Source organism: Xyrauchen texanus, chromosome 22, assembly GCF_025860055.1.
Source record: "Xyrauchen texanus isolate HMW12.3.18 chromosome 22, RBS_HiC_50CHRs, whole genome shotgun sequence".
In the NCBI taxonomy this organism is placed as follows: domain Eukaryota; kingdom Metazoa; phylum Chordata; class Actinopteri; order Cypriniformes; family Catostomidae; genus Xyrauchen; species Xyrauchen texanus.
The window spans coordinates 1,264,184-1,277,155 of record NC_068297.1 but is presented as its reverse complement, the minus strand read 5'-3'; the positions used below and the strand labels follow the sequence as shown (position 1 = coordinate 1,277,155).

The following is a 12,972-nucleotide window of genomic DNA, read 5'->3' as shown; positions in this document are numbered from 1 at the left end:
TTCTGAAGTTCTTGAAATATCAGGAATCCACGTCATCTCTGAAGTTCTCTTGTGTATTTTTTGGAGAATGTTTTTGATTTGGTTTGTCCAGCTCACGTGGCGGGCTGTATTCGTCAGGTCTGTGTTGTGCCGTGTCTTTAAATGTTATTGTTTGTCTGTTGTTGTTCTTTGCTTGCAGAAGCTGATTTTGGCTGTTGGGACTCGCTGGTTTTCTAAAAGGGTAAATGTGTGTCCTCATGAAGGGAGATGTTTTTAACACATTGCAATTGATCAGGGACGGATTATGACTTACAAATGCCCTGGGGCCCCCTCCACTCTACAGATGTTGAGCGAGGGGGTTCATTGTTCATGCCCAAATGTTGTTGGGGGGTCGTTTTCATGGCCAAATGTTGTTGGGGGGTTCATTGTTCATGCCCAAATGTTGGTGGGGGGTTCATTGTTCATGCCCAAATGTTGGGGGGGTCGTTTTCATGCCCAAATGTTGTTGTGGGGGGTTGGGGGTTCATTGTTCATGCCCAAATGTTGGGGGGTCGTTTTTCATGCCCAAATGTTGTTGTGGGGGGTTGGGGGTTCATTGTTCATGCCCAAATGTTGGGGGGTTCGTTGTTCATGCCCAAATGTTGTTTGGGGGATTGGGTTCGTTGTTGATGCCCAAATGTTTGTGGGGGGTTCATTGTTCATGCCCAAATGTTGTTGTGTGGGGGGTTCATTGTTCATGCCCAAATGTTGTTGGGGGGGTTCATTGTTCATGCCCAAATGTTGGTGGGGGGTCGTTTTCATGCCCAAATGTTGTTGGGGGGTTCATTGTTCATGGCCAAATGTTGTTGGGGGGGTTCATTGTTCATGGCCAAATGTTGTTGGGGGGTTCATTGTTCATGGCCAAATGTTGTTGGGGGGGTTCATTGTTCATGGCCAAATGTTGTTGGGGGAGGGGTTCATTGTTCATGGCCAAATGTTGTTGGGGGGTTCATTGTTCATGCCCAAATGTTGTTGGGGGGGTTCGTTGTTCATGCCCAAATGTTGTTGGGGGGTTCATTGTTCATGCCCAAATGTTGGTGGGGGGTCGTTTTCATGCCCAAATGTTGTTGGGGGGTTCATTGTTCATGCCCAAATGTTGTTGTGGGGGGTTGGGGGTTCATTGTTCATGCCCAAATGTTGGTGGGGGGTCGTTTTTCATGCCCAAATGTTGTTGTGGGGGGTTGGGGGTTCATTGTTCATGCCCAAATGTTGGGGGGTTCGTTGTTCATGCCCAAATGTTGTTTGGGGGGATTGGGTTCGTTGTTGATGCCCAAATGTTTGTGGGGGGTTGGGGGGGTTCGTTGTTCATGCAAAAAGGGTTTTCAAGTGGGGGGGATCACCAAACTAGATCACACAGCCTTAAATCCCAGAGCACCCCCGGGTAGTCAAGGGCCCCTTGGCACTGGCCCCATTGGCCCGGTCGGTAATCCGTCCCTGCATTTTATGACCATTTTACCTTTGACTGAAAGTGGAAATATGATCAAGGACTATTTTAATCTACAAATGAACTTGAAACATTCCTTGTTGGTCTTCAGTGGTTTTGATAACGTACAGAATCTGCACCCGTCAAATGCCTCATGAACCACCAAAACAATGAGATTCTTGAAGTTCTCCCACTTTTGTCCCTTCAGAAACTCTTTATTGTAAATGTGAGATCTCGATGCCTTTGCGTCCGCTCAGATTGGACACGTCTTGAGAGTCGCACCATCACTGACAAGAGAAGAGACCCGGTGATACTGTAGCATTCTGTAACATTGCCTGTGTCTTCAGGACTGTCCCGTGCACTCCTCATGATGGTTTTATTTCCCTGTTTGAGTTTTTAAATACTGTATGGAAGTTTTAGATTTGTTTTATAGTGCAATATGCTGTACATAAGAGCTTTGCTCTACAAAACAATACTTTGTTTTTCTAAATAAAATCGATTTAAAGTCTGGAGGTTTTGTCAATCTTTTATTGTGCTGAATCAGTCGAGCACCCCGAGGCTGTTTATCGCCATTGTTATGAAGTGTTCAGTATTAGTGAGACTAGTCAGGTGCTTGGCACGGCTGCCCGCTGTCTGCCTCTCCCAGAGCGAGGTCGTTAATTCAGCGGGCGCTGTCATGCCCGCTGCCCAAACTAATGACCGCCTGTCACACACACGACCGTCCTGTTGGAGTCTCGTGCCCATTTATGGAGCAAACAGAAAGATTCTTCAGAGACTTCAATGCAAGTGAAGCTCAAGCGACAGCGTTTGAGGAATAATATTGAATACCACAAAAAACTATTTAGACAAAAATGTGCTCTACTGAGACACTTGCAATGGAAGTCAATGGGGCCCATTTTTGGAGGGTTTAAAGGCAGAAATGTGATACATTTTAATTTGATAAATTCTTCTGTTTAAACCAAGTGTGCCGCACAAGCCCTCAAAAGTGAAGCCAAAAGCGTCTCGATCGCCCCCGGTGGCTGGTCCTAGTATAGGTCATAAGCCCGCCTCTCCATGTTATTCAACGGGACGTGAGACCAACTAAACAATTAAATTACACTTCACATATCTTTTTCCAAAGATAGTTTCTGTCATTTACTGTCGTTTCTATCACGTTGATGTCATTTCAAGTGTTTGTTTTCAAAATAAGTTTGTTTTTAGTTATTTGATGCTATAAAAACGCTGCTGTGACATCATGATTGACAGCTGTGATTGACAGGTTCTCACTGAAGTAGTCACTGAAGCACCAACTGACTTTTTTTCGGGATCTTCGGAGGACTGAGGAGATTGGAGCTTTAAATGTAATATCTATATTTCTATAATTAATTATTTCACACCCTCATAAGTCAAAAGGGCGTGTGCTTGCGACTGATTCGGCGAGTGAGGGCGGGCCTTGATTTCGCGGCTTTACTTCCTGCTCACTACTGCGTAGGTCTGGTCCCGAAATCGCAACTCGCGCAGACTCAAGTCCCAAGATGTCAGCGCCATATCGGGACACTGGCGCTTCAGTTCTCACCAATGGAAAAGAGCAAAGGGCGTCAGCCCATCTTTTTTACAGTCTATGTTTAAAACATGTGTATTATTATTATTATTATTATTTGGGCTGTAAAGTGGTTTAAATCATCGTTTAATGATCGTTTAAGGGGTTGAGTCATTACATCGTCATGGCAACTATGTTGTGAAATTGGATGTAACACGCTGTAAAGGGATTAATGCTGGTGAGAACCAGCTTGACAATATAAATAATAATAATAAGACAAATGTCGGACAGCTGTCCGTAAATCTCTCTCTCTCTCTCTCTGTCGCACTGCTGTCTCCGGTCGGCCCTTATCCCTCTCTAAGGCTTTATTAGCCTAATTAGGAGCCTGGCACCGCCCTCCACCCTGCCACACTCCTCCCTCGTTCTCTCAGGCCGGGGAGCCCGCGGCATGACGTACATACCCCCCCCCTTTCCCTGGGGGGTGGGCGTGTGTCTGCTGGCAGGTCATCCCCGCCTACCTGGATAATGGCGATCGTGCCAAATTAACAAAACACTTTTAAAAAGAGAGGGAAAGGCCAACACAGAGTGTCAGTGGGAGAGAGAAAAAAACACTTACTCGCCGGTTCTCCGTATACGCCGTAGCTTGGTCCCCGGCCACTCCTCCACCCTCTAATGGACGACAGCCGTGCCTCCCCAAGCGGATTGGAGGCAGTCCTCCACCCCCAGGCGGAGAGAACGCCCTGCCACGTCCTCCCCTTGTGGTCGGCAGCCGTTCCTCCGCTTACAGGCGGCCGGGCTTCTCTGGCGGATGGTCGCGGCTGCTCCATTGGGGTTGACGGATGGACGACGCCCCTTCGCTCTTTTCCATTGGTGAGAACTGAAGCCGCCAGTGTCCCGATATGGCGCTGACATCTTGGGACTTGAGTCTGCGCAGTTGCGATTTCGGGACCAGACCTGCGCAGTAGTGAGCAGGAAGTAAAGCCGCGAAATCAAGGCCCCGCCCTCACTCTCGCCGAATCAGTCGCAAGCACACGCCCCTTTTGACTTCTGACGGTGTGAAATAATTAATTATAGAAATGTAGATATTAAATTTAAAGCTCCAATCTCCTCAGTCCTCCGAAGATCCCGAAAAAAAGTCAGTTGGTGCTTCAGTGACTACTTCGCTCAGAGAACCTGTCAATCACAGCTGTCAATCATGATGTCACAGCAGCGTTTTATAGCATCAAATAACTAAAAACAAACTTATTTTGAAAACAAACACTTGAAATGACATCAACGTGATAGAAACGACAGTAAATGACAGAAACTATCTTTGGAAAAAAGATATGTGAAGTGTAATTTAATTGTTTAGTTGGTCTCACGTCCCGTTGAATAACATGGGGAGGCGGGGTTTATGACCTATACTAGGACCAGCCACCGGGGGGCGATCGAGACGTTTTGGCTTCACTTTTGAGGACTTGTGCGGCACACTTGTAATCAACATTATGACACGAATGCTGTCGATTGAGCTGAACCAGAATATTCCTTTAAATGTCAGTTTTTGGTGAATGCAGAGCTGTTTGGTTAAAACACAGATGATCTCATTTTAATGCAAGTATAATAAAACTCATTATGAGAAATGGGAATAATGTCACACTTAAACGTGAAGGTTTTAAGTATTTAAAAGCACTTACAGAAAGGGAAAGCGGTTTACAGTACTATCATTTGAGCATGTAATTGAAGGTGCAGCAGATGTAAAGAGTTAAGCTGGAGTTGAGTTGTTGTCAGGAGACGTGCTGATGGTCTCTGCAACCGACCGCAGGCGGGTGGAGGGGATTAAACTCCGCCTGCAGCGCTGCTATTGCTTAGCTCAGCACTTTTCTCTGAGGATCGAGTCTTGGCAGTCCTGAAGCCCAAACAATGAACCCTCTGTTCTCCCTCACACAGAGAGACACCATTAGCTCCAGCGTCTATCTCTGAGGTCAGCCTCGAGGGTCACCAGCAAGTGCAGATCTTGTTTATGTCTGAGTAGCCAATCAAACAGCACGGTTCCTCTATGGTTAACCCTTTACTGTCATGATTTGCAAAATGCAGAGGATAATGTTTGTCTATGTTATTTGAGGCATTGAATGGCAATAAAGGAAAACAAAAACTCTGATTGCACGTTTCCCATGAAACTGCTTGTACGTGTTCTAGAACATTCGTTGTTTATTCTAACCAATGCTCACAGGGAACCACACAATCCAGAAATAAAGTAGTAGTCGGCAACTAGAGCAACAGATAATTACAGCTGAAAGGCACTTAAATACCTCCCATAAACTGGCGAACCACACAGCACACTCACAGCAATAACAGCCGACACAATCACACACACACACACAGCACACTTACAGCAACAACAGCCAACACCATTACACACACACACACACTCACAGCAACAACAGCCGACACAATCACACACACACACACACACAGCACACTCACAGCAACAACAGCCAACACAATCACACACACACACACAGCACACTTACAGCAACAACAGCCAACACCATTACACACACACACACTCACAGCAACAACAGCCGACACAATCACACACACACACACACACTCACAGCAACAACAGCCGACACAATCACACACACACACACACACAGCACACTCACAGCAACAACAGCCAACACAATTACACACACACACACACACACAGCAACAACAGCCAACACAATCACACACACACACACACAGCACACTCACAGCAACAACAGCCGACACAATTACACACACACACACACACACACACACAGCAACAACAGCCGACACAATCACACACACACGCACACAGCACACTCACAGCAACAACAGCCGACACAATTACACACACACACAGCACACTCACAGCAACAACAGCTGACACAATCACACACACACTCACAGCAACAACAGCCGACACAATTACACACATACACACACTCACAGCAATAACAGCCGACACAATCACACACACACACACACAGCACACTCACAGCAACAACAGCCAACACAATTACACACATACACACACTCACAGCAATAACAGCCGACACAATCACACACACACACACACAGCACACTCACAGCAACAACAGCCAACACAATTATACACACACACACACACACTCACAGCAACAACAGCCAACACAATTACACACATACACACACTCAAAGCAATAACAGCCGACACAATCACACACACACACACACAGCACACTCACAGCAACAACAGCCAACACAATTATACACACACACACACACACTCACAGCAACAACAGCCGACACAATCACACACACACACACACACACACACAGCACACTCACAGCAACAACAGCCAACACAATTACACACATACACACACTCACAGCAATAACAGCCGACACAATCACACACACACACACACAGCACACTCACAGCAACAACAGCCAACACAATTATACACACACACACACACACTCACAGCAACAACAGCCGACACAATCACACACACACACACACACACACACACACAGCACACTCACAGCAACAACAGCCAACACCATTACACACATACACACACTCACAGCAATAACAGCTGACACAATCACACACACACACACACACACACACACACACTCACAGCAACATCAGCCGACACAATCACACACACACACACACACAGCACACTCACAGCAACAACAGCCAACACAATTACACACATACACACACTCACAGCAATAACAGCCGACACAATCACACACACACACACACACTCACAGCAACAACAGCCGACACAATCACACACACACACGAACACTCACAGCAACAACAGCCAACACAATTATACACACACACACACACTCACAGCAACAACAGCCGACACAATCACACACACACACACACACACACACACACACACACACACACAGCACACTCACAGCAACAACAGCCAACACAATCACACACACACACACACACACACACACACACACACACACACACAGCACACTCACAGCAACAACAGCCAACACAATTACACACATACACACACTCACAGCAATAACAGCCGACACAATCACACACACACACACACACACACACACACACAGCACACTCACAGCAACAACAGCCGACACAATCACACACACACACACAGCACACTCACAGCAACAACAGCCAATACAATTACACACATACACACACTCACAGCAACAACAGCCGACACAATCACACACACACACACACACACACACACAGCACACTCACAGCAACAACAGCCGACACAATCACACACATACACACACTCACAGCAATAACAGCCGACACAATCACACACACACACACAGCACACTCACAGCAACAACAGCCAACACAATTACACACATACACACACTCACAGCAATAACAGCCGACACAATCACACACACACACACACACACACTCACAGCAACAACAGCCGACACAATCACACACACACGAACACTCACAGCAACAACAGCCAACACAATTATACACACACACACACACACACACTCACAGCAACAACAGCCGACACAATCACACACACACACACACACACAGCACACTCACAGCAACAACAGCCAACACAATTACACACATACACACACTCACAGCAATAACAGCCGACACAATCACACACACACGCACAGCACACTCACAGCAACAACAGCCAACACAATTACACACATACACACACTCACAGCAATAACAGCCGACACAATCACACACACACACACACACACACACTCACAGCAACAACAGCTGACACAATCACACACACACGAACACTCACAGCAACAACAGCCAACACAATTATACACACACACTCACAGCAACAACAGCCGACACAATCACACACACACACACACACACAGCACACTCACAGCAACAACAGCCAACACAATCACACACACACACACACACACACACACAGCACACTCACAGCAACAACAGCCAACACAATTACACACATACACACACTCACAGCAATAACAGCCGACACAATCACACACACACACACACACAGCACACTCACAGCAACAACAGCCGACACAATCACACACACACACACACACACACACACACACACAGAGCACACTCACACACACACACACAGAGCACACTCACAGCAACAACAGCCAACACAATTACACACATACACACACTCACAGCAATAACAGCCGACACAATCACACACACACACAGCACACTCACAGCAACAACAGCCAACACAATTACACACATACACACACTCACAGCAATAACAGCTGACACAATCACACACACACACACACACACACACACACTCACAGCAACAACAGCCGACACAATCACACACACACGAACACTCACAGCAACAACAGCCAACACAATTATACACACACACACACACTCACAGCAACATCAGCCGACACAATCACACACACACACACACACACAGCACACTCACAGCAACAACAGCCAACACAATTACACACATACACACACTCACAGCAATAACAGCCGACACAATCACACACACACACACACACTCACAGCAACAACAGCCGACACAATCACACACACACACGAACACTCACAGCAACAACAGCCAACACAATTATACACACACACACACACTCACAGCAACAACAGCCGACACAATCACACACACACACACACGCACACACACACAGCACACTCACAGCAACAACAGCCAACACAATCACACACACACACACACACACAGCACACTCACAGCAACAACAGCCAACACAATTACACACATACACACACTCACAGCAATAACAGCCGACACAATCACACACACACACACACACACACACACACACACACACACACACACAGCACACTCACAGCAACAACAGCCGACACAATCACACACACACACACACACACAGCACACTCACAGCAACAACAGCCGACACAATCACACACACACACACACACAGCACACTCACAGCAACAACAGCCGACACAATCACACACACACACACACACAGCACACTCACAGCAACAACAGCCAATACAATTACACACATACACACACTCACAGCAACAACAGCCGACACAATCACACACACACACACACACACACACACACACAGCACACTCACAGCAACAACAGCCGACACAATCACACACATACACACACTCACAGCAATAACAGCCGACACAATCACACACACACACACAGCACACTCACAGCAACAACAGCCAACACAATTACACACATACACACACTCACAGCAATAACAGCCGACACAATCACACACACACACACACACACACACACACACACACACTCACAGCAACAACAGCCGACACAATCACACAAACACGAACACTCACAGCAACAACAGCCGACACAATTATACACACACACTCACAGCAACAACAGCCAACACAATCACACACACACACAGCACACTCACAGCAACAACAGCCAACACAATTACACACATACAAACACTCACAGCAACAACAGCCGACACAATCACACACACACACACACACACAGCACACTCACAGCAACAACAGCCAACACAATCACACACACACACACACACACACACAGCACACTCACAGCAACAACAGCCGACACAATCACACACACACACAGCACACTCACAGCAACAACAGCCAACACAATCACACACACACACACAGCACACTCACAGCAACAACAGCCAACACAATTACACACATACACACACTCACAGCAATAACAGCCGACACAATCACACACACACACACACAGCACACTCACAGCAACAACAGCCAACACAATTATACACACACACACACACACACTCACAGCACACTCACAGCAACAACAGCCGACACAATCACACACACACACACACACACACACACACACACACAGCACACTCACAGCAACAACAGCCAACACAATCACACACACACGAACACTCACAGCAACAACAGCCAACACAATTATACACACACACACACACACTCACAGCAACAACAGCCGACACAATCACACACACACACACACACACAGCACACTCACAGCAACAACAGCCAACACAATTACACACATACACACACTCACAGCAATAACAGCCGACACAATCACACACACACACACACACACAGCACACTCACAGCAACAACAGCCGACACAATCACACACACACACACACACACACACACACACACACACAGCACACTCACAGCAACAACAGCCAACACAATTACACACATACACACACTCACAGCAATAACAGCCGACACAATCACACACACACACAGCACACTCACAGCAACAACAGCCAACACAATTACACACATACACACACTCACAGCAACAACAGCCGACACAATCACACACACACACACACACACACACACACACACAGCACACTCACAGAAACAACAGCCAACACAATCACACACACACACACACACAGCACACTCACAGCAACAACAGCCGACACAATCACACACACACTCACAGCAACAACAGCCGACACAATCACACACACACACACACACACACACACACACACACACAGCACACTCACAGCAACAACAGCCAACACAATTACACACATACACACACTCACAGCAATAACAGCCGACACAATCACACACACACACACAGCACACTCACAGCAACAACAGCCAACACAATTATACACACACACACACACACACTCACAGCAACAACAGCCGACACAATCACACACACACACACACACACACACACAGCACACTCACAGCAACAACAGCCAACACAATTACACACATACACACACTCACAGCAATAACAGCCGACACAATCACACACACACACAGCACACTCACAGCAACAACAGCCAACACAATTACACACATACACACACTCACAGCAATAACAGCTGACACAATCACACACACACACACACACACACACACACACACACTCACAGCAACAACAGCCGACACAATCACACACACACGAACACTCACAGCAACAACAGCCAACACAATTACACACATACACACACTCACAGCAATAACAGCCGACACAATCACACACACACACACACAGCACACTCACAGCAACAACAGCCAACACAATTATACACACACACACACACACACTCACAGCAACAACAGCCGACACAATCACACACACACACACACACACACACACACAGCACACTCACAGCAACAACAGCCAACACAATTACACACATACACACACTCACAGCAATAACAGCTGACACAATCACACACACACACACACACACACACACACACACACTCACAGCAACAACAGCCGACACAATCACACTCACACGAACACTCACAGCAACAACAGCCAACACAATTATACACACACACACACACACACTCACAGCAACATCAGCCGACACAATCACACACACACACACACACAGCACACTCACAGCAACAACAGCCAACACAATTACACACATACACACACTCACAGCAATAACAGCCGACACAATCACACACACACACACACACACACACACACACAGCACACTCACAGAAACAACAGCCAACACAATCACACACACACACACACACAGCACACTCACAGCAACAACAGCCGACACAATCACACACACACTCACAGCAACAACAGCCGACACAATCACACACACACACAGCACACTCACAGCAACAACAGCCAACACAATTACACACATACACACACTCACAGCAATAACAGCCAACACAATTACACACATACACACACTCACAGCAACAACAGCCAACACAATTACACACATACACACACTCACAGCAATAACAGCCGACACAATCACACACACACACAGCACACTCACAGCAACAACAGCCAACACAATTACACACATACACACACTCACAGCAATAACAGCTGACACAATCACACACACACACACACACACACTCACAGCAACAACAGCCGACACAATCACACACACACGAACACTCACAGCAACAACATCCAACAAAATTACACACATACACACACTCACAGCAATAACAGCCGACACAATCACACACACACACACACAGCACACTCACAGCAACAACAGCCAACACAATTATACACACACACACACACTCACTCACAGCAACAACAGCCGACACAATCACACACACACACACACACACACACACACACACACACACACAGCACACTCACAGCAACAACAGCCAACACAATTACACACACACACACACTCACAGCAATAACAGCTGACACAATCACACACACACACACACACACACACACACACACACTCACAGCAACAACAGCCGACACAATCACACACACACGAACACTCACAGCAACAACAGCCAACACAATTATACACACACACACACACACTCACAGCAACATCAGCCGACACAATCACACACACACACACACACAGCACACTCACAGCAATAACAGCCAACACAATTACACACATACACACACTCACAGCAATAACAGCCGACACAATCACACACACACACACACACACACACAGCACACTCACAGAAACAACAGCCAACACAATCACACACACACACACACACACAGCACACTCACAGCAACAACAGCCGACACAATCACACACACACTCACAGCAACAACAGCCGACACAATCACACACACACACACACACACACACACACACACACACACACACACAGCACACTCACAGCAACAACAGCCAACACAATTACACACATACACACACTCACAGCAATAACAGCCGACACAATCACACACACACACACAGCACACTCACAGCAACAACAGCCAACACAATTATACACACACACACACACACACACTCACAGCAACAACAGCCGACACAATCACACACACACACACACACACACACACACACACACACCACACTCACAGCAACAACAGCCAACACAATTACACACATACACACACTCACAGCAATAACAGCCGACACAATCACACACACACACAGCACACTCACAGCAACAACAGCCAACACAATTACACAC

The 12,972-nt window shown here is 46.8% G+C and overlaps 1 protein-coding gene across 1 annotated transcript in view; it reads left to right on the top strand.

Moving 5' to 3' along the window:
* Positions 1 to 1,760, top strand: part of LOC127662265 (cytoglobin-2-like) — a 13,802-nt gene extending 12,042 nt beyond the window's left edge. Inside the window, exon 3 of the mRNA XM_052153396.1 lies at positions 1,650 to 1,760. Coding sequence (XP_052009356.1) covers positions 1,650 to 1,760 — 111 coding nt within the window. The remainder of the gene's footprint in view (positions 1 to 1,649) is intronic.
* Positions 1,761 to 12,972: the final 11,212 nt, after the last annotated feature.